This window comes from Taeniopygia guttata, chromosome 1 (genome assembly GCF_048771995.1).
Source record: "Taeniopygia guttata chromosome 1, bTaeGut7.mat, whole genome shotgun sequence".
Classification (NCBI taxonomy): domain Eukaryota; kingdom Metazoa; phylum Chordata; class Aves; order Passeriformes; family Estrildidae; genus Taeniopygia; species Taeniopygia guttata.
In genome coordinates, this window is record NC_133024.1 from 86,574,571 (window position 1) to 86,598,074 (window position 23,504).

The 23,504-nt window shown below is 39.1% G+C and overlaps 1 protein-coding gene across 1 annotated transcript in view; it reads left to right on the forward strand.

Annotated features, from left to right (window-relative positions):
- SLC9A4 (solute carrier family 9 member A4) overlaps positions 1–10,470 on the forward strand; it is a 34,567-nt gene extending 24,097 nt beyond the window's left edge. The window contains exons 10-13 of the mRNA XM_030278860.4: positions 1,939–2,035; positions 3,693–3,824; positions 4,528–4,615; positions 7,433–10,470. Of these exons, the coding sequence (XP_030134720.4) occupies positions 1,939–2,035; positions 3,693–3,824; positions 4,528–4,615; positions 7,433–7,731 (616 nt within the window). The 3' untranslated portion in view covers positions 7,732–10,470. The remainder of the gene's footprint in view (positions 1–1,938; positions 2,036–3,692; positions 3,825–4,527; positions 4,616–7,432) is intronic.
- Positions 10,471–23,504: the final 13,034 nt, after the last annotated feature.

A 23,504-nucleotide genomic window follows, 5' to 3' on the forward strand; every position in this document is an offset into this window, starting at 1 on the left:
ACCAATACTTGTTGACAGTCCCCAGTGCTTGTGCTTGTGTATATTTTCCCAGGTGTGCCTAGGGTCTCCCTGTTGTTTTAAGGGACATCAGAGAGGGGCTGCTGACAGCAAGGAGTCTGGTTTCCTTGTGTGGAGGGCAGCATACATGGGCTGTGCTCCAGTCTGAGACACACCACACCCAGCAGGGAGTAAAGACGCAGTGCACCCAAGCCTGAAAAATTGGTGGTATCCCCAAATCCTCTCAGTGTATCTCTGAGAACTGAAAGCAAGTAAAAAAGGAACCAGCCAATCAATGCACCCACCCACTCAGCCTGGAACTGGGTGATGGTGAAGGTCTTTTTTTCCCTAATGGTAAATAACTAACTTAGTTGCTATTGCAATTGTTGAGAATCGATGCATGTCAATTAAACATTTGATGGAAAGGATATATCAGGGTCAAATCCAGAAAGGCAGCCCTTTTCTGTCACACTGATTTGCCAGCATCTCAGTGGCAGACTCATGGGTCACTCGTGCTTCAGTGAGGTCCTTAACCTGTTGCTTATCCCAGTTCTAGCTCTAATACTACACCTTAACCTGTTGTTAATTTCTCTCTTTGTTTTATTTCACAGAAAAAAAAGTCAGATCTCTGTTTTAGCCTGATGGCAGAATGAAAACACATTCCAAAACCTTGAAATATATCAGGAATTAATTCTTATATTCCAGGGGCTTTGGACAGGGTCCAGGGCACCAGAGATCACTGTCTACTTGATGGTAGGAGGCAGTAAAATATAGAATCCAGGCAGTTCATGTTGGTCCTACAAGTTTTCAAGATATTCATGGTAGATCATAGAATAAAACAGTAGTAATATTATTAAAGTAGATGTAATTGTAAATTCCAACCTTTTTCCTATGTGTACATCATAACCACAGTTTAGCTTGAATCCATCATCCTTTACCATTAAAATTTCAAAATTTTTTTAGAGGAAGTGTGAGATAGATGTACACAAAACTTTGGCAATACTGGCAATACTGTACATAGATTACAATTGATTTTCTAATTGCACAATTTACAGACAACACTTTAAGGACATCACTTAGCAGAAAAACACTACTTGCAATCACTTCAAAAAAAAAAAAAAAAAAAAAGAAGTCAAGAAAGCAAAATGAAGAAAGGAAAAATTCACAAACAACAAGATAAACTCAGACTGATTCATCCTGGATGATCACTATCTATTTCTCTTTCTTTTCCTGGGAATTCATCTGAACACTAACTCTCACAGTGATTGACTGATGTGGTGAAACCCGATAACATTTCACAGCAGCTCTCCTCCACTGTTTTGCTGGTGAAAAAGCCAGGCAGCTACAAGTGACTGTGGGCTTGTCAAAGTTTTTTAAAGACACAAAGATGACTATCTTTTAGGTGGTTCTTTCATTTCACACGGAGAAACAGGTTCAGTAGCAAGGAAACCCTATATGTTCTCCTTACCACAGGGCAGGTCTCTCAGACTTCATAATTGAATACTCTTGTTCTGAAGGATTTTCTTCACTTTCTCAAAGGAGTAAAATCCAGTAAGAAGGCAAGGCCCAGACTTCAGCTAGACCATGCTGAAGCTTTTATTCAGGCAAAGGAGGAAACTTGCAGTGCTTTCCTGAGCTGGTTATGGCCTAATCTAATCCTTAAATAGGAACTTCCTTCCAGGGGTTTAAGAAAGAAGAGTTTCTGCTGTCAGCTGTATGAGGGCTTAGGGCCCAATTTGAGTACCCGCTATATGGATAAAAACAATGAAAGAGCAAAATTTGACCTTTTTTTATTAATCTTTGGATGATTTGCAGGTGTTGCTGATCACTAGAAGGCTCTACATAGCCTTCTAGCACTAAAAATAGACCATGTTTTATCTAATGGGATTAGTATTTAATCAGCTCATTAATATCATATTTGATTTCCCCTTTTATTTACAGGAGCGGCCGGAACCAGCGTGCACACAGGCTGTCCCCGGCAGAGGTGGAGGCCATGAGAGATGTCCTGGCACACAGCCTGTACCAAGTGCGGCAAAGGGTGCGTGAGCCGCCGCTGCCGCGCTCTGTTTGCCCTCCCCGTACCGCGGCACCTGCGGGAGCTGGGAGCCCGCGGCCGGCCGGGGACAAGGGGCAAGGAGGGAACAACCCCGGGCTTGGGCACTGGTCAGGTTCTCACAGCCAGGAAAACCTGTGACTGAGCTGTAGAGGTCAGGCTTCCTTCGCCTTGCCCCGGGAGCGCAGCCCGGCCGGGCAGGGCTCCGGCGGCGGCAGCGAAACTCCGCCGCGGGGCCGGGCGGAGCGAGTGGGAGCGGCATGCACCCGCACCAAGGGAGGGGAAAAAGAAAAAAAAACAGAAGGAAAAAAAAAATTCCACGGCCTCCGAGCTTCATTTTACGCGTTTAGGTGTTTTGTTTTTTGGTGTTTTTTGGTGTTTTTTTTTTTTTTTTTTTTTTTTTTTCCCTGTAAAAGTGGTGTGATAATACCTCAGCGTGGATTTGTTTTGCAGAAATTTGTAGCGACCCTGATGCAGCCCAGGGTATGGTATCTGCTTAATCCAGTCTCGGGCACTGAACAGACAATTGAAAACTCGCCCACAGCAACGAGTGGGAGAGGATGCATTACAGTAACCTTGAAATTATGCCAATAAACAGGGCTAACTCATGTAACACACGTGTACTAGAAAATGCTAGGGCCTGCTCATTTAAATGTGGCGTTATTAATATGTTATTCATTCCTAACATTGCTTGATTTGCCATGGCTAATTATCCTTATGATATTAATTTCTTATCTTACCAGCAACAATTTGCATATATAGTTATCTCTTAGCTTACTGAAACGAACTCTCTCTCTTCAAAATCAATTACAGTAATGACTATTTGTGCTAGTCATTTCCTATGTAGTATTGAGAATGATGTGCTTTTGGAAATGAAAGATTGGATGAAAAGTAATGCCACTTCTAACACTCATTTTCAGCTCTGAAAAGCTGTTGCTTTCCAGATCAGCTTTACAAGGATCCTTGCGAATGAAACTGAGATCAGATTCTCCTTTTTAAGAGGGATTATAAACTTCAGTGAATTTTTCTCTTTAAGGCAGATATAATTATTTCCTTCATTTCACTAGATGTATGTGATAAACTAAAAAGCTTGCCTTAAATGATGCTCAGTTTTAGGGTAATCTTAATTTGTAGTTTGTCCAAGTATGGAAAGGAAACTCAGTTGTGCATCTCATTCTGGAGATTCATTCTTTGTTCCTGAGTGCATCTGAAGCTTGCTTCAGGCTCAGTAATATTAGTACCAAAGCTCAGAACTGAGTTTACCAGTTATCTCTTTCTTGAGACCTATCTGTAGCTCCCAACTACAGTTAATGAGATAAGAGATGACAAAGGACAAGCCCAGAGGCTTTCTTAGGTAGGTATATTTTATATACCTGCACTTTGAGCAGGCAAGAGTCTATCAAAAATGGCATCAAAATGCAGCCCTTGACGTCTGAGACTTACAGCTGTGTTCATGCTTTCTCCCATCTTGCTCTGCATCAATGAGATTTGTGCATGGCTGCATTTTGCCATATGATACCAAAGAGATCTGTGCTGGGTCGGTGACAGAGCTGAGGCAGATATCCCCTTGGCCCTGTGGTTGATCAGACTGATTGACATTGCAAATGCACTGAAAATGAGCTGGCTGTATTTTCTGTTTCAGGCACCAGCATACAACCGGCACAATCTTCCTACTGACACAAGTGAGAAACAAGCACAGGAAATCCTCATCCGTCGGGAGCACAGCCTGAGGCAAAGTTGCAGGAAGGGAAACAGCTTGCCTTGGGGTAGACCGGTACCTGTTATCCATCTACTGTTTATGTAAAAATGCCTCTGCTTCTCTGTAAATATGGAAAGACACAAGTTTTAATGTGCTCTTCACTGGTACTAAAATGGATATTTTCCCAGTGTGCTCATGCAGCACTTACAAAGAAAGAGCTTCACTTAGCATGTGAGCAGCAAAGTTTTCATGTCCAATCTCTATACATTGGTCAGAAATCGGCTACTCTGGCTGTATGTAGTAAAATAATGTAACTTGCATTGATTTTGTATGTGCAAAGTATAGTGTAATCAAAACAGGCCTGATGCAAAGCCTCTGGCATGTTGATGATTTGGGTTCTCAATCAGTAAGAGATTTGTCTGACCAAAGGTAGGCATTGAACAGCACAGATATTTATAGCTGAGATAATCATGGTTAAGGAAGAGAAATAAGTTCTTGTTGGATAGATTAGTTGTATTCAAATTTTTCACCTGAAATAAGAAAGGTGAATCTTAGAAGAACATGGTTTTTCTCTGGTGATGGTAAAAAAACCTTTGGCTGTTATATCAGACAGGCATTCTCACTGGAGCTGATGTTGAGTTCAACCATCCAAACCAAGCATTGAGCTTATTCATACCTCTCAAAATTTGGCTGTAGAGGTGCAGCATATTGCCATACCTCTTTACTGTTTCACCAAGTAAGTGCCAAGGCACTGGACACACTTCTGTCTCCTACACAGGTTCCCACCACAGAAGTGCGCTACTTCTCCTTGCCTCAGGGTCCACGCCAGCCCACTAGAAGAAAAGTCAGGCACGTTACATTTACAGGTAACGGAAGTGCTTTACTCTGTATCCTACTCCAGTAACAAAAGAAACTTGGCCAGTTGTTTGGTGGATTTAACAGTACTACATGCACAGTCCCATGGAAGTCAACGGCCTCTTTAAATGAGCTACACCCTTCTCTCATTTCTGTTTTATTTACATTGTTTATATGATCATAACTACAGCAGTGTCTGTTTTGTTGCAGCACCTCCTGCTAGTATCTTTTTTCCCTCTTGAACAAATATTCATTCAGGTGATCCCTGCCGTTCCAGCTGGCCAAGCTCAAGAACACAAATTAGCCATTCCCTGCAGCCCCACAGACAGAGCTGTATGCAAAATTATTATCACTTGCTGAACCTGTAGCCCAGTCCAGGTGAGACTGATGGAGCTCGGTGTCCCCAGGTCCTGCAGGTACCAAGACTGAGCAGGTGTTCCCAACAGGCAGCCTCACACCAAAATTGAGTGCATGTGTACTCACAGCGAGACACAGAGAGCAGCACAGACATGGCACAAGGCTCACACAAATGCAAACAGCACCAATGGCCTCATCCTTGTCCCCTCTCTGGCTCATGAGGCTGATAGACTGTTAATGAAAACTTATAAATACGTACATGCTATCTGAATATTCAGTAGCTGGCCTGAGACACATGCTCTGTTCAGTAGGTGGCCCTGGACTTTCCATCTGCACATTTGGTGGCACTTGGGCAGGTAGGCTCCTGAGGACACAGCCCCATAGCAGCTGCACAGACACATGCACACAGAGACATGGTCTTAAACTCTACTTCATGTATGTAGGACCCTCCAGAACCTGGCCTTGGGCAGCCAGTCTTCCCTGGAGCAACTTCCTGGATCCCCTGGTCTCCTCTTGCCTCACACACAGGGACACACACATGCAAACCTGTCTCTTTGGTATCCAGTCTACATTATGGACTTACTAGTAGCCAGCCACAGATCCCATGGTCTTTTCACAGGGTCCACTGCTCTGGACCTCCTGCTCCCTCCAGTAGTCAACCTACAGATTTTCTGCCCTCCTCAGTCTTTGTTCCAGACTCCTGGTTGCTCCAATAGGAAGTTCCAAAGTCTTTTATCCTACTGAATTATTGTTTTTTCTTTTTTTTTTTTTTTTAATTTTGTTTTAGTTAAGGTTTGGATTGAAGTGTTTTAGATGGTATTTTGTGTTTAGACTTATTATTTAAACTTAATGTTTATTATTTTTCATTTATATTATAGTCTTATAAGTTGCGAGTTGCACAGTTATATGAACAAGTTATGCTTGTTCAAGGTATGCTTGAACAAGTTATACTTAACTAACAAGTTATAAAATGGCTATTTTTTTTCTATAAGGTCTTTTAGGGCTTAACTATCTAATTAAGAAATTATACTTAAATTATTTTTTTCTTTTAATGCAATAACTAACTACTTGTGTCTTGCAATGTGGACTTTTCTTTCTAATTACAAAATGCTATCTAAACTTATGAAGAAGGTGAAGAAGAACAACTAGCTACTGCCCTAAAACTTCTATTTTGTTAGATTTTAAAATTTTGAACTCTAAGTTTTCTACTTTGTGATATTACACACATCTACTTAAACTACACGTGGGTAATTTGAGTGTTATCCATTAATTTTGGAAATTTTCTTTATGGCTTCAGGTCAGATATAGTATTCTCTTGTGGGTCTGTGCCTTTCAGCACAGCAAATTTAAAATTCCCGGCATCTAGGGTTCTAACACTTAATGGCTACTCTGGCTGGATGATTGCCAGCAATTTTGCACTGAAAGATGCACCCCAGTCCTTCCAGCTGCTGGCACTCAGACCTCCATGCACACAAGCACACACACACAATAGATGCTTAAGTCACCTACACAGTAGAAGCCCTGGAAATCAGAGAAATCCTATCCTGCTTAGGGTGTAGTATGTCCATGTGGCCTATGAGCAGCAATGCTTTACTGTGCCAGCTGTGAAATAAACATTAGCTTAAAATAATTCAATAGTTATGGATCTGCAGTAATTTCTTACATTTTGAAACTATGACCATAGTCAATACATGTGCACTTTAATTGTATCAGGATTTTGGACTAATTTTACTGTTCCTAGGCCTTTGTGTTTATATCCCAGAACCTCCTAGATTGTTACATTAACTACTTTCCTACAAGTGGCTTTAGGAAAGTGAAAAAGTATATTCCATAAACTCAGCAAGATGAGAATGCTGGTTATTGGCCTCTTGCAGGCAATTTTTTACAATGTACTTGTGGCCAAGCAAGCTGGTAGGAGGAGAGCTGACACACCCAAAGTAATCAAAGCACCCCTGGTTTCAGATGAAACTGTTCTCTTCCCATTTGTTAGTCAGAGGCCGCTGGCAAACTTGATTTTTCATGGACCAGAATTTTCTCCTTTGTCACATTTTTGTTTTTTTCTGTGGATTTAAAAATGCTTTTTAACCATGGTACTAGGTACACCTGTGAAATTTGAGGAAAGTTCAAATTACATAAAGGAACACTCTTGCATTTTACTCTTGCCCTTCACCCTTGCAGTGAAGGCATTTGGCAGGTCTGTGAGACACAGAAAGCTAAGTGAATGTGCTTATCTTCTGGGGTTTCAGAGCAGAGATAAGGTAAATACATTTTTTTAAACAGCAGCTTTGAGATGAAAATTAAAAATTAGGGCTATTTTTATCTCTTGACTGCTTCCTTATTCTACAGTAATTATTTAAAATGCTTCAATTCCAGGGTATTGTATTGAATACCCTTTATATCTCCTTTCTAATACCATGACATTTTTCTCTTCTCTTCTTTAAAAAACGAATTATTTGTCTGTTTATCTTTAGATCAGCATAGAAGTGGCTCTGATGCTGTGCTGCCATTAACATCGAGGTCCCAGCCCCGAACACGGCCTCTGGAAGCAAAGCAGCGCCAAGAGCTGATTCCGATGGCACACGTGGACAGACGAGCTGGGCCATCCCATCCATCAGCTCGAAGAGGAAACTCAGTCAGCCATCATCGTTTCACCAGAGCAGACAATCCAGCTCCAATGCCAAAGGCTCGGTTCACTGTCAGAGAAATGGAGGAGTATGAGTCAGAAGAAGAGACAGAAACAATGGCACCAGCCAGGATATTAATTATATGAGGAGCAGAGATCATCAGTGTTTGCATCTCTAGGGCCCCTGGTGCACTGCTTCAAAAGAAATAACAAAGCTTTTATATGAACCAACGATGATTTTCCTCTGGGGACCAGTGTACTTGCTCTCGTATCACTTTCAAGAGTTGTATTAAGGTACTTAGTGGTTCAGAGAAGACTCAAATTCTTATGTGCTAATATCAAGCTTTCTTTCCAATAAAACACTGCAAGAAAGAGGAGAACATGATATTTGTAGGGGTTTAGATGTGGATTTAAACAGCAGTAGTTGGGTGCATGCAGTGCTATGGGTGGAAGCTGACACTGCCTTTGTTTCATATTATGGTCTGCATCCAGAAATACATAAAGGCATCCCTGACATGTGAATGCACATATTGATTACCTCAACTTGCATAGAGCTTTTGATTTCAGATCAGAGTCAGCTGCATTCCATGAAAGGGTTAAAAACAGAAAGGAATTTTTTAGGGCACATAAATGTCACTGAAGATGCCTAACGAAGACCTTAACTCAAGAGGAGTTAAGTGAACATTTCCAACTTGGGAACCTCTTGGTAACTCAGGTTTTGGCTCTGCCAAAGTGTGTAAAGTCATCTAAAGTGGTGATCTGTGACTCCAGCTACTTAAATCGATTTCAATATGTAGGCTCCTATCACTCACCTACAGTTGTTTTGGATGAATAAAGGAGGTATTCTTGTATGTACAAATCCAGAGGAGTTTTCAGGCCGGAGTGCTGTCAGGATTTTATTTGTAAGCATGGAATGGCAAGAACATACACAATATTTTTGTGATTCAGCAAGAGGGAGGCCTCCTTGTAAGGTATCTAACTTTTCCATTCCCCACTCCCACCTTGGGTGCCCAAATCCATGTACCATGTTTCACACTACAACTGGACCAGCAATGCAGATAGGAAGCAAGAAACTGAGATTTAAGGTAGAGGGAGCCTAACCCTGTAGCCTGCTGGCCAGCAGGAAAGAGAGGCCCTGTGTTTGCCTCCCAGCTTTTTGTAGTGTCTTCCTATATATTGTACAAAGATTTTCTGTAAAAGACAGCAGAAATAACCAGAGGGATGTGCACTACGGCACTTGTATTCCCAACCTTTCTATGGAGCTCCCTTCCAAATGGCTCTGTGTGCCCATGCTCCACTTTCAATGGTGGATCTCCCTAGCAGCAGGAGAAGCAAGAAGTATGGTCTTTAGTAATTTTAGCTAAGTCCCAGACATCTAATTTCTTTGAAGAAGTTGTTTTCTGCAGGATAGAAACAGCACTGACACCGTCTTCTGGGTCTTGGCACTGTAGTTGAGCTGATTTTATACAAAGGGATGAATCCAAAAGTCCATAAATCCACCCTAACAGCTGCACTTAAGTAAAATCTATGGTTAAGAAATGCACCAAGTTCAGTGACGTTTTTGTCAAGTTTCCTCCTGTCTCCTCCCCTCAGACCTTGCTTAGACCCCAACTCAAGGTCTGTAAATGCTACTCTAAGAGTCAGAGATAGCAGTGCTACTTGCATGTTTCTCTTTTTATATTGCTGCTATTGCTTGTATGTCCTGGTCCATAAAAGAACTTATTTCTGTAAATTATGATTTCAAATTTCTTACAAATAGTTTCTGATTCAGGACAGGTAGAATCTAAACTAACAAACTTGAAAATCACTGCCAGAGGAAGAAAAATCTACAAGCCCTTTTCCCCATTTTCTCATGTTTGCACTTTTATGCTTAGCAGGTTATAATGAATCATCTGTACTGAAATTGTACAAAGCTTTATGAAACTTGAGTTCTGTTTGTATTTCCTAATTGTGCCAGAGAAATTATATGACTTCCTTATATGAAAACAGTGGTACGTTATTTAAACAGGGTGGGATTTTTCTTCTGTACCGATACTGAACTAGCAATGAAATACAGTTCCGTACCTGAAAATCAAATAAACCCAGGTCCACCAAAGGAGGAAGTGCTCCACTGAGTTTTTAAACAAAAGCTGTGCACCAGATCTCAGTCCTACAGCAAGTTATATTGACATATCATAAATCAAAATTAAAACATGATATTAAGGTAAAGAATTATTATACAAACTCAGGTCTTAAATTGCATTGTGAGCCATGTGGTTGCCACATGATATTTAATTGAGGGCAAAATTAGTACCCATATGATGTGGTCTTAGGCCACAGAAGTGAATGGAGTAGGGCAAAAGAGGTGTGAAACCTGCTTCCACATTGCAGAGCTGTGGTGGATTAGGATCTCCGAAACTGGCTGGTGGGTGATATGAACTGCTGGCAATCCTTAGGGACAGAGAGAATGGAAATCTGAAGGAAAGATGAAGAAGGGATAGTGTCTCATTTTCCAAGAGAGGCTCACAAAACACAGCTTTAATGGGGGAATTACTGTGAGCAGCAAATTCAGCATTTCATCTTTAAGAAGATTTACTCAATGAATTGTTTGGGGGAACTGGGCAAACTCTGTGAGACAAGGATTAGTGGGATATCAGGAGTGGCGTGGGAAGGGATCAGACATACATCATGACAAAGAAGAGTCTGTGCATTTTGGCCAGTGTATGTTTGACAGATATGCTCAAAATTGACTCCTTAATTCCTGTATATTCCTCCTAAATATTGTAGAAGTTGTAGAGCATTGTATAACTACCCATCAGAAGTAGGAAGCAAAACATTCAGTTTCTAATTATGGGTTTATATTAGGACTAGAGAAAAATAATAAAATACTAAGAGAATTAGCGCATAGCTGGAGTCAAACCCCCCTCCTTTTCTTTATTCCTAATCTTTTCATTGATGAAATCAGTGACCCAGAACTTCAGAGAGTGTAAAGCCGTAGAGAAGCTAGAAGTTGAGTGCTCTCAGATTTTGCAGTCTTGTTCCTAAATTTGTAAAGTCTATTTTTAGTTTTCTTTCCTAGCAATTAGTAAATAGTACTGGAAGAAAATTTCCTTCTGTGCCATTAGTTGCTGTTAATGGCTTTGCTGGTCATCAGCCAAGAAGCAATACTCTAGATGCCTATATAAAATATGTTCCAAAATATAATGTTGCACATTTTATTTTTTTTCATAGTTATTTCTTACTTGTGGAAAGAAAAGTTCTCCTGAAAGAAGCACATTACTTATATTATACTTAGCAATAACTACAGCAATATCTTATTACAACTTAATCCATGTCTATAGGCTTTCAGGCCTCACCATAAAGAAAGCTGAAATGCTTTAGGTCATGAATTTAAATCCAGTGTGTGGGCATTCTTAAGCTCTTGAACCTGGGTCACATCCAGGAACCTTGTGCTGGTAATTTACAAAGGTAAGTTAATTGAAGACCTCTTTTATTTTTATTTTATTATTTTTTTAAGGCTGGTAAAGTGCTATTTACTCAGGAATTTAAATTCCACAGTGATGTAAGGTAAACTGCACGGCAAATGCATGCCCAGAAGGTGAAGAATATTATTCAAAATCCAGAGAGGAAATAAGAGATCAGAAAATTAAGACTATTTCCCTGGAAGGACAGGTGAGTTTCAGGAAGGAATAATAATTAATAGCCTTTACCTTTCACAGTAGAGAAAACAGGAGATAATGTGGTGATGTAGTGGCTTAAGCCCAGCTTGCAACTCAGCCCCATGTAGTCACTCATTCACTCCTCCATGGTGGGATGGGGGAGAGAACTGGTGGAAAACCTTGTGGGTTGAGATAAAGACAGTTTAGTAAGTAAAGCAAAAGTCACACACACTAGCAAAACAAAACAAGAAATTCATTCACCACTTCCAATGGACAGGGATTCAGACATTTCCAGGAAAACCAGGTCCCCATAACAGTGACTTGTGAAGTCAAACACCATCACTCTGACTGTGCTCCCCTTCCTTCCTACTTCCCCAGCTTTATTGCTGGCCATGACACCACATAGTGTGGGATATCCCTTTGGTCACCTGGGCAGCCGTCTTGGCATCCCCAGCCTGTTCATTGGTGGGGTGGGGTGAGAGGCAGAACAGGTCTGTGTTCTGTGTACACAGAGCTCTGTGTAAGCACAGTTCAGCAATAACAAAAACATCCTGCCATCAACACTGTTTCCAGCACAAATCCAAAATACAGGCCCATATGAGCTTCTATGAAGAAAATTAACTCTATCCCAGCCTAAACCAGCTCACACTTGAACAGAACTTGTTATCAATGAGAAAAATAAGAAAAGAACAGTCATAATGAGAATATATTTTAGTAGCAGGAGCAACAATGTTCAAACAGAATATTGCAGAAAAAGGGAGAGAGATTTACTGAGGTCAGTGATATGTTGTGAGGAGCTGGCAGTACTTTCATACTTATTGCGCAGTGTAATTAACTGTTAGATCTTGTTGCTCTTGCTGCAGCTATTGCTTTTCAAATAATATCTCTGGTGACTAAGAATGTGTAGTAAAAGAAGACTCTCTTCCTTAGAGAATTTAGCAAGAAGGATGGAGCAGCAAGGGGAGTGCCAGCAATCAGGGCAAGATAGCAGCTTGTGCAAGGAGATCCCAGTTGTGACCTCCAGAAAGAGAAGTGGTGCACTGGAAGAAGGCATTGCTGTGGTCTCTCTTCAAGGGACAGTGGTGCCCACCCCTGAGCAGTCAGGGCTGCATCTGTACAGCACCCATGGGGAAAACTGCTGCTTACAGCAGAAGCTGCCACAGATGGAAAAGAGCAAATGTCCCGGTGGGAATTCTAGGTGGACTGATTTAATGCTGTGCACATGCCAAGGAGGTGCGCTGGCTTAAATGACAAAAGTTCAGATGTCTTCAGAGCACCAAAGGGAAGTTATATGAGAGTCAAAAGTAGGTGAGAGTTTATGGCTGGAGAGGCTTATAGTGATCATGTTTAATGTGAGAAGAATAAAATTCATATTTACGAGAGAGTCAAAGAAAGAGGACCAGTGATATCTATAGGGGAAGCCATCAAATTGCTGTGGTTGCAAAACACAACTTATAAGTAACAGAAGATGAAAAAAATTGCAAAATGTTCCATATTTTCTTGCTGGTGTGTCTGTTTTGAGAACTAACACTTTCAGGGTTTTTTCTGCAGCCCAAACACTTAGATCCCAAAAACTCACATTTTGTTGTCATCTATGAGTGGAAACTACTATTTAAAAGCCTGTGGGTAACTGGAATATAGGAACAAATATTTTCAAGCCTTTTTTTTTTTTTTTCATATGTACTCTTTTTAAAAATTTCTATTTACATATATGCATAAAACACAAACACTGAAAGTGGAAAAGCAGATTACCTTATCTTTATATTTTGTTTGCTTTTTAGGTAGGACAATTATATTTATTGTTTTGCCAAACTCACTATACTTAAGAACCTTAAAATTAGAGATGTGATGTTTATGAATGATATTCAGAATCAGTTAAAACGACTGGAAGTCGATTGAGCTAAGTTGACTAGTTAATTTCATTTTGAGACTCTGTCTCAGTGTTAATCACAAGTGAAACTCCTTTTTCTTTCCTTCTTTGGTTTCACAGGTGTTAAATTTCAAAAGTTAATATTGATTCTTGTATATTTCTAGTCTACCCATCCTTATGGAAAAATTGGACTACCTTTCAATCATCAGAAAAGTGGTATGGACTGAAGAAAACAATGTCAAGTTCTGTTTTTTCAGAGTTTTCTTTGCAGGGCAGATTGCAGCCACACCAACAGTGAACAGCTGGTCGGGAGCAGACACTCAAAGTGAACGTCATACCTTACTTATTTTTCTACCATCCTTGTGGGAGAAACATAGAAAATAAGAAGGAACTGTCAAGAACAGCCACAGTGAGCCATGGGCACAGGTATTAGTCATCTGCAACATCCCTTTTACATGCGTAAACACAGGTCAGATTATTAGACATCTGCTCAATGCTTTCTCATCAGTAACCTATTCTGCTAAATATTAAATTATCATAAAAGATGCTTGATGTTAAACTGCTGGCACCTGTGCCAGGTATTAATTTAGAGTCATTATTTGGTACTAAGCCTAGAACCATTTGCTCTTTGCTCTAATGAATCATCAGCAGCAATAAGGGGTGAAAAAAAAAAAAAAATTTAAAAAGAGGCAGTGACCTGGGTTGACTTGGAGACATTGACTTGGGTTCCTTGTCCCCAAATCTACCTTTACTTTCCTTTGGTTTTCAGATGACTGAGACCTACAGAAAGGAACAAAAGAGCAGGCTTTTCATTCACCTCCCACCACAAAAAAGGAAACAATTCACACAGAAATTGTTTATACACTGCTTCAAGCCAGACATCAGGACTTGCTGTTTACAAACACCCAGTGCCCTAAAACATGTTGTAAAATTTTGTCATATTTAAGATATATGTACAAAATATATGTAATGTAAAAAAAAAAAAAAAAAAATTCCACTAATTTTTCCCTTGTACATTCACTGTTATTCCTTTCAAAAACCTATATATGTTCTGCATATTTTTCTTAGTTCCAAAAGCTGGTGACATGGTAGGAAGTGAATATACTATGGCAAACACACTTTTGTCTTGGAAAATGGAACAGAAACTCTTGGAAGCTGCTCCTCTTCCATTTTGGTCTGATGAGGATGGGAAGCTGGAGATACTTAGCACAGGTATTAGAACTAGACAAATCTCCTAGGGCTAAAGACACTCAGTGCTAAGGCAGATACAGATGCCACAAGCCATCTTTGGCCACATTTGGTAGAGGAAGCACAGAAGCACTTTGCTCCCTGGATCAGCAGCCAGAGCTTAGAGAGGCCCCTTGGGGCACCTTTAGGGTGGCTGGACAGAACCCTGGGGCTGAAATTTGTGGGGATCTGATCAAGGCAGCCAATGGCATTTAGGGCATAAATTGATTGAACTGCAAGGTGGATGGCTACCTTGCAGTGACCTGATAAACAGCTCTGCCTCCACTGACTCCAATGATTGCTTAGACACCTACCCCACGTGCAGACACCTTAGTGCTGAACACATGAATGCAGCTTACTGTGCCTGAATTAGTATTCCACTGACCTGATCCTTTTGGCACTTATGAAAGAAAAGAGTCCTTTCAAAGAAAGGCATTATGATTGCTTTACCTTTGAGACAAATCTTCTTTTTCTCCTCAATAAATTAAGCTATTTCTACATAGAATGCATATGCACAGATATAAATATACACACACACATATATATACCTTTAACAGTGTCTCACTGTGTGCAACTCCTATGTTCTCCTCATTTTTAAAAGACTCTCTGTCTGCAAGTGTATTTGGCTCAGCTGTAATGGCTTTAGCAATAGAAAATTGCAAGGCTCACATTACTGCAGCCTCAGATGGATCCTTTGATTTGAATTCCACTTAATAATAAATATTCCAAAATCATTCCTCATCATTTTCATAAGTATGCAGACAGATTCAAATGAAAGTGAAGACTGCTGACAAAAGTCTTAACAATTTAAAGGAGTTTTTCCCTTATTTTTCCATAGTGTAGAATGCCTGATAGTGATTTACCAAGAACTGCAGAGCAGATAGAACATCTGATGCTCAGATCAGATTTACATGTCTTGTTCCTAGGTAATGTAAAGAAAGATTGATGTAGTGACCAGGTTTAAAACTTCATATAAACAAGTTTGCATGAATTAGGTTAAGTTTCAAAGCTCAAATGAGCTCATTTTATTGATATTATTATTGTTGTTGTTATTGGTGGGGTTTTGTTTTAGTTTGTTTTTGTTTGTTGGACTTCAGCCTTCCACTATGTGCAAATTTTCCTGTAGTAATTTTTCTGTCTCTAAAATAATGGATAAAATAAACTTCTGCTAGATGACATCATTAATTATGCTTTATCTGCTGGAAGAGGAACACTTTCACCAAAGAGGAAAGGAGCTGCAGTGACCTCTGTTGATGGAATTAAGCAATGTATTTAAAGAGCCAAAAAGGAAAGGCAACACATTCAAATCCTCTGCTGTAAATCAACAGAACAAAAAACAAACTGTGCTAAGAAGAAACAACTTTCAGGCTGAATATGAGAAAGATTGACATGCACACTTAACACCCACTGAAGTCAGAAGACCTATCAAAGTAGTTGCCTTTTAAAAATTACTTTTAGAAAATTTATTCAGTGATTTTTTTTGTGTATGGGATTAAAAACTATTGGCATCAAGGCAGAGGGTATAACACGGAAGGGAGATGTGGGATTTTTGCAGTGCTATAAAGGGAGTTTATATCACCAAAAGAAAAGATCGTGCCTCTTTGTATTATGTGATCTTAATTTAGTGACCAGTTCTCCATGCCAGACTGACACATAGTATTCTTAAAGTTTTGAGGCAAAGAAGCTTTCCAGTTGGCAGGCTGTCTGTGGCAGAAAGAAATATCTAGGAACTGTCATGCCTTTATGACCAAGAATTTGGAATGTGTCCTTATGGGCTAGTTCTGATACAAGAAAATAATTAAACACGTAAATACCCACAAGGATCTGGACCTTAATGCTTAACTTCAAGGTTTAGAGCCAGACATTAAAGAATTCATCACATAGGGATAAAGTTATTGAAATCAATAAGAAAACTTCCATTAAGAGCTAAGTACTTTGTGGAAATAGGAGTAGTATGCCCTTAATTTTTTCAGACTCGGTCCTTTGCTAGGGACTACTCAGTATTTAACAGAGGCATACATGAGGAGCACAGCTTTGTGCTCTTGAAGTTATTTTGTTTCCAAACTGCCCAGCAAACTTGGTACCTATAATGTTTGTCTTTTCCAAGAGCCACAGTGATAGAAATTGGTATTGGTTTCCTTCAGTGTCAGGTGTTAATGGTAGATCTGATAGAATGATTACCAAGATAGAATTCTTCCCAGTTCAGTATTTCAGTTTGATAATGCCTCCACCAGAGCCTGAGAATTTTTTTTTTTTCAGTATACTTCACAGAACCACTGCTATGCCTAAAACATCCTTCTCACAAGAGAAAAATGTATATTGCTAATGACTTTTTAATAGTATCTACTATGGTGTTCTCATTCAGGATTTTTAGAGAATGTTTTCTGTAAGTGTAAGGAGGGAAAAATACCGAGCTAATTTTGTTTTATTTTTAAAATACTAGAAAATCTATGTAACGCAATATCTTATTTTGATATAGATAAATATAACCCTCAAAATAATAGATCAGTGCACTATGATAGGATATCATTAACTAGATATTAATTGTGTACTTGGTCTGTCAGTCTAAGAATATCATGATACACAAAGTGTAAAGAATTAAAACCTATCCCAGTTTGCATATATTACAGAGATCATAAATATTATGGTGTTTTTATACAAATTTCAGAGTAAAGACAAATATTTATAGCTGCCTCTTTGAGGACTACATGCTGCCAGGCATGAAGGAAGTATTGATTTATCTTCTATATATAATTAATTATCCTGGTGAAGATCTTTATTGACTGCTGGGAAATTATATCTGGATATTGTCTCTGCATGAGTCTGACAAATTTTTGTTCATAGTGGTCAGGATATGAGGTATAGCTGGGTGGTAGGTTAGATTAAAGTTTTATTTTCCTCAATATATTATCAACCTACGAAGACTTCTACAAAGGACACTAAATTCCCATTCACCATGATAAATATAAACCAAGAAAAGGCTATTCCTGGAAGAGTTTACATATTAATAAAATAAATTCCATGTTAGACTAGCACACAGAACCATTCTATATAAAGAATAATTTTTTATGCTAATTGTTATCCTACCTTGTGGTATGAATTTTTTACATTACTTGACATAATTATAAAATGATCTTTTGTAATATTGTAAATAGCTACAACTTTTGCACTGAGGCTGAAATCACCTATGTTCTGACATCTAAGCTAAAACTGAGCTCCATTTCCACAAGTATTAGCTTTGTGACCTCAGATATCATTTTAGGAAGCAGATTGTATCTTGAAAGGAATCAAAATATCTCATTGCTGCTTTCAAATGTGTATTCTTATTGCCCATCATTCAGAATTTATAATTTAGTTCTTTTCCAGTTTAAATTTATAGTGCATCTATGAACAAGTTCCTGAGCTGTTATTTATGTACCAGTCTTTAGAGGTCATCTCTCTTGGCTTATCTTATAGAAGAGAAAAGAAAAAGTCAGCAGTCATCTTTTTTTATATCTGCAAAAATATCTTTTTCATACAATTATAACTGTTTGACAGGAATTTGCTCAAAGTTAATGAATATCTTTGGATAGAGATTAAAAATGGAAAATTACATCTTCAGAGATGTACTTTTCTTTAAATTACTAGTATGTGAAAACTGTTTTGGAACTTTAATTGCTGCTACAGGCTTACTACAAAATAAACTTTGCAATAAACCCTGGCTGATCCTTATCTATAACCAAAAAATCTCCACAGTGGCAATAGCATAATATAGGGTGAAATCATATTTGGATTTGGATTTTTTCTTGCAACTGAGTTCAAACAAGCAGGATTTTCTCTTCAAACAGCCCCAAACTTCTCCTCTCTGTATGTAGAGATTATCTGGATCCTGCAGTAATTGCTGGTTTGGTCAATTGCTTGATTTTCTACAGTGAGGACACTTACATACTTTCTGGTTTTGGCCTTACACAGAAGCATTGGGGTAGGATTTCTCAGGGTAAACTGGACAGTTCAAACCCAGAATTTGAGTGACCTTCTGAGTTGGAAGCCAACTTCTCTGGTCAGTGCCAGCTCTGAATCATAACAATTATGTCCATTTCCAAAAACTGCATCTGAACCTGCCATTCTTATGACCCTTGTGATTTTGGCAATTTGTATCTCTCTGTTCATCCTATTTTAGTGTGATACAGGTGAGAGAATTTTGAGTCTCAAAGCCAGGAGAGAAGGCTTCATCTAATCTTTCCAGAGAGGCAACCACTATAGAGGTGATAGGTAAAATCCCTTATCATCACAGAATCACAAAATGGTTGAGATGGGACCTCTGGAGGTCATCTAATCCAAACCCTCATCCATGACTCCCCTCTAGTGAGTAGTAGATTGGAAAATACTTGGAGAATGCACACACCTACAAGTTTCTTAGCAAGGTCAAAACTAATACTCCCTCCCAGCGGTGTAAGAAACACTTCAGGAAAAAAGGCACATGCAATGAGCCATGAAGGAGGAGGCACCCTGCCTAGGCCACCCTGTGATATTTTAATAACAGCTGTGGGCAAATGTGGGATTTGAATCCACCACATCTGGCTTCAGATGTGTGCCCAGTTTATCAAGGCGGGGTGTCTTTTGTGCTCAGCTCTAGGAGGCAGCACCTGCAGGCAGTGATTGATGGGTCTGGGTAGCAACAAGCAGGCCTTTTTCAAGTGCCTGCTGCTTTCCAGGAGCCCTAAATAGATCCCAAGGTGCCATTGCTACAGGACAGATGAGGGCACTCTAAAAATAAAATTATGATTACATTTTTCTGAGGAGTTGAAGGGGGTTTAAGATATTTTGGTCTTTTTTAGACCAGCATCTGAGCACATTTTATGTGATGCTAGGGCTGAACTTGACAGCAGTTGTTAAAAAACATGCTGATACTTTTTTGTCTAGTTCTGTACCAAGATACTTGCGTGGGCTCTAAAAAAGCAATATCTAGAATAAGAGCAGCTGTATCATCATCTGTATCATGAGCTCCAAGCCCATCTGTTTTGCCTTTGCATCTGCTCACAAGTGTGTGGTACTGAGCCAGTCTGGGAATCCTGATGCTGGGACTGGACTGCATGCAGGATCAAAAATTTGTTGTCTCTTCATTACTGGACTTCATGCAACTTCGAGTTTCAAGGTATTTGACTTTTGCAGTAGAAAACACAGGTCAGACAGATTCCTCTTTCCTCTCCAAGGTTTTTCTGTTAAGCAACTCCTCTGGTCTATTTCAAACACTGCAGGATGGTTTTTGCTGCCATTACAGCACTGGGAACAACATACTGGTCTAGCTGAGAGGAGAACCAAACTGCTTATGTGACAACTTTACTTCACCACGGGACAAGCAGAGGTGAATTGCACAGGACAGATATACAGACTCTGCTTCACTCCTCAGAACTGGCATTTCCCGAGGCACCTGCAAAAGGAAAAGGGGATTTACTTACTTCTATGTATCAAGAGGTGATAAACCTTGTTGCAAATTATGTTAGAAGTTTTGTTAATTCTGTACTTCAGCAGGGTGTTCCTTCCACAGAAGGTATAGATGGAGTGTCATGCAGGAGGAGTTAAAAAAAATACTGGTAGTTAATGACTATGAATATAACTGCTCCACCTTTCTTTTCCATGACGCAATGTTCCAAGAGAGACTGTTGCATAAGAAAGCAATCAGAGGCAGGTTAAATTACAAGGAAATGGATACAAACTTCTCAATAAAGTAATGCTATCCTAACATGGCTTCTGTGAGCAGATTTTTTTGTTGTTGGCACTGGACACACTTTACCACTCTGCACTTTTCTGCTAGGGTACTTAGGCTGATTTTCTTCAGGGTGTAGTTTTTCTTTGTTGGGTTCTTTAGTTTTTTTGCTTGCTGTTTTTTTCCCTGTGCAGCCTTTTCTCTAATTAAAAAGTATGTTCACATTAAGGTGCCCATATGTAATTGTAGGATCAAATCCTACTGCTTTTTTATGACTTTTAAACACTTGCAATTAAGTTGAGAGCTCTAACATTTAAGTATTGATGCCTAGCTGAAATGATTTATAAATACAGGAACAGATTTTATTTGCAAGGTTTGCATTCATGGAAAAAGAGAAAATAATTTGAAATGTAAGACTGCTTATCAGAGCTAATTACATGGAATATATACAAAATATAAATAAAATAATGTGCATATATATGTGCATGTGTGTGTGTAAAGTATTGATATAGATATTAAATATATATAAAAGGAAGAGGATGTCTGTTAGTCATTGAGGAAGCTGTAAATTTGTTTTCTGCTAAACTATTAGCACTTGAATATAATCAAAACCAGGGTAGAGATAGATGAAGAGGGTATGGGAGCCAGTGATACTGTGATTACCAAAGGATTGTCAATACTGGAAATGTTAATCAGATATTTTCAATGGTATGTTATGTATATCTTGCATTTAAAAAATTGGTCAAATGCTGAGAAAGTTAACTGAAATAATGTCACTGAGACAAAGAAAATCTGACCTCTTCCTCGTTATGCCAATGTATCCTATTTGTTTCTATACCAGTTAGTTTGTTAACAAAAATTTCCACTCTTCTCAAAGCATTTCAAAGAAGTGTCCACATTTTCCATTCCTGAAAGCTCCTGTATGCATCTCCCCAGTTTAAAATGCCATATAAATTCTTTGAGAAGTTTTATAATATCAGCAATTTTTGCTATTACTTTTTCTTTTTCATTTGGAAAACTCTGATACTGAAAATGTTGTACCTATTTCTTGATACTCTTTTTGAAAGTTAAATGAGTCATAGTGTTCAATAATACTATCTTTGAAATAATGAGAAGGCTCTTTCTAGGGAAAAAAATAAAATATTTTGATGCCTGGCTGCTGCATGCTCTAAGCACTGCAGCTTTGCTCTCTTAAGCCCACACACTTCAGAAGTGCTAAAATCCAGGCTGTAGGCTGGGGAGGGTTTCTGGTGCAGCTGAATGTTGTACCCTTTTTCTCTGGAGTGAAGAGGCAGAATTTAACAGCTGTAGTCCTTTTGACTCTAAATTTAGGGTGTCTTCAAATCAGAGGCTTTCTTCTAACTCTCACAGCCTCACTAGCTATTCTACCAAACACACCTCCTCTTCAAGAAACAGTGGGAAGGGTGGATTTTCCCATGATATGTCTTCTTCAATGAATGAATGATTTTCCTTAATTCTGACCTGATTGTTTTATGCTAACTTTCCCAAGGACAGGATTATGTGAAGAGGTGAAGAAGATTTATTTTCACACATGAATCATAGGAACAATGAACTGGATTAATTTTTATTGAAAACAAACCACACATAACATTCCATGTAAAATTTAAAGCCAAACTCCACCAAGTCAAGGGTAAAACCTATGTTCACATCAGCTGCCTACTGGTCATAGAGCCAAGCAGCTGAGATAAGCACTTACAGATTTTTCAAAGGTTTATGAACTTTCTGCAGTGAAAATATAGTGACAAAAAAGATGCAAGCAATGGCTAATTGACTTCAGTGGGTAGGCTGGATAAAGAGAAAGAAGTAATACAAAACAGAATAGAGATAAACAAAACACAAGCCAGTGAAAAGAAGAACTAACCAACTCTTTAAATGCAGCTTTCTTAATTCTAACAGAAAAGTTATATACAGTCTGTAAATATTACCACCTATTCTAGGTTATTTTTTTTCTAGACACCAAATGCTTACTACTTAAGTCCTGCATACCCAGGATTAGTGTACAGACATTTAATGCATTGACAGACCACTGCAACAATTCACAAACTACCTTCCAGTGCAATTCAAGTTACAAAACACTTTCTTTGTACTGGGGCTATTTCAGCTGTCAGGAGCACTTCCCTGGCTTCAGTGGGATACGTACAAAATCACTCAAGGGACAGTCAGCTTTGAGGTTTGTAGAGAATCTAAGATAGATTTCTATGCCTTTGCTGAAGAATGGCTCCTTGTAGCTAGTGATGACTGGAGAAAGCATTGGGTGCATTTATTTGTATATTGCAGGTGGGTTCTTGAGATAAAGAGGAGAAACAAGACGGTGTCAGAAACAAGGTAAAGATGAGAAAGGGGCCATGAGAAGAACAGCTCCCTACACCAGATACTAATGCTGTTCCAGCTGCTGTTGCCAACTGACCTTCATCACTGCTACAGGATGGTATTCTGTAGGCATCCCAGAAGACATTTCTAGACTCCTGCTCAAGATGAGTCTTCTTAGAAAAGTCCTTATCAAGGGCCTAAATGTGACCTACAATACCTACTCAAACCAGCTCGTTGTTGGTGAAAGGGCAAGCAGAGGTTGGGCTGTGCTGAGATTGATTTCCTACAAGACTGAGCACAGCCTGGACACTTTTTTTTTTTGCATGCTTCAGAAGTGCTTGGGAAACATTGTAGCATTTATTTTAAAATGTAACTTTTTCAGGGAAAAAATCCACAACTCCTCAGCATTTTTAAAAGCCACACAAGTTCAATACACTTTACCATTAATCTAATGGTAAAGAGTGAGTCAGAAACGTAGCTTGGCAGGACTGGGTCAGTCTTTACCTTGCCCTTTGCAAACAGAGGCTACACCTCTATGCTTCAAAGGTTGTCAGAGTTGTAAATATGGGTTACAGCACTAAAGGAATCACTTCACCCTCCAATTTCAATGAACTCACAGGAAAGAGTTAAGAAATATGTTTATAATATCTGCCATAATCTAGCCAACTCTGCATTCAAAGGGAAATTCTCATTGTTGTTGATGACATTGTAAGGCTAAAACTGGAAGTGTTCTTTTAGTCATTAACTTGTTTTGCCCCCAAAGTTAAACATTTAAATTAGTATTTCTGTATTCATGGCAGTGACAGGTGCTAAGCTTGAGAACAGTGGCTACTTTTGACAGCCAGCATGGGGACACAGCCTCAGAAATCATTCAATGACTAAGTGTCCTGGTTCAGAGTGAGCTAAAGAGGGGATTTACTGTTTAAACATTAAACATGTTGCTTAGCTATTAAGCAATTAGATTGTTCTAAGACTTAAGAAAAGGAGATCAGCCTGTCATGTTGAATTTCAGATTTTCCGCAAATGTGCCAAACAATACAATTTTTCAGTGATATCCAGATCACCCAAAACAGAAGTAATAAAAGGAAAAACAGTACAACGTCTCTCTGGGCAACTCCTCTTGATTTTGCCTGTCTTGTGAACAGAATGGCACTTAGAAGCAATAGGA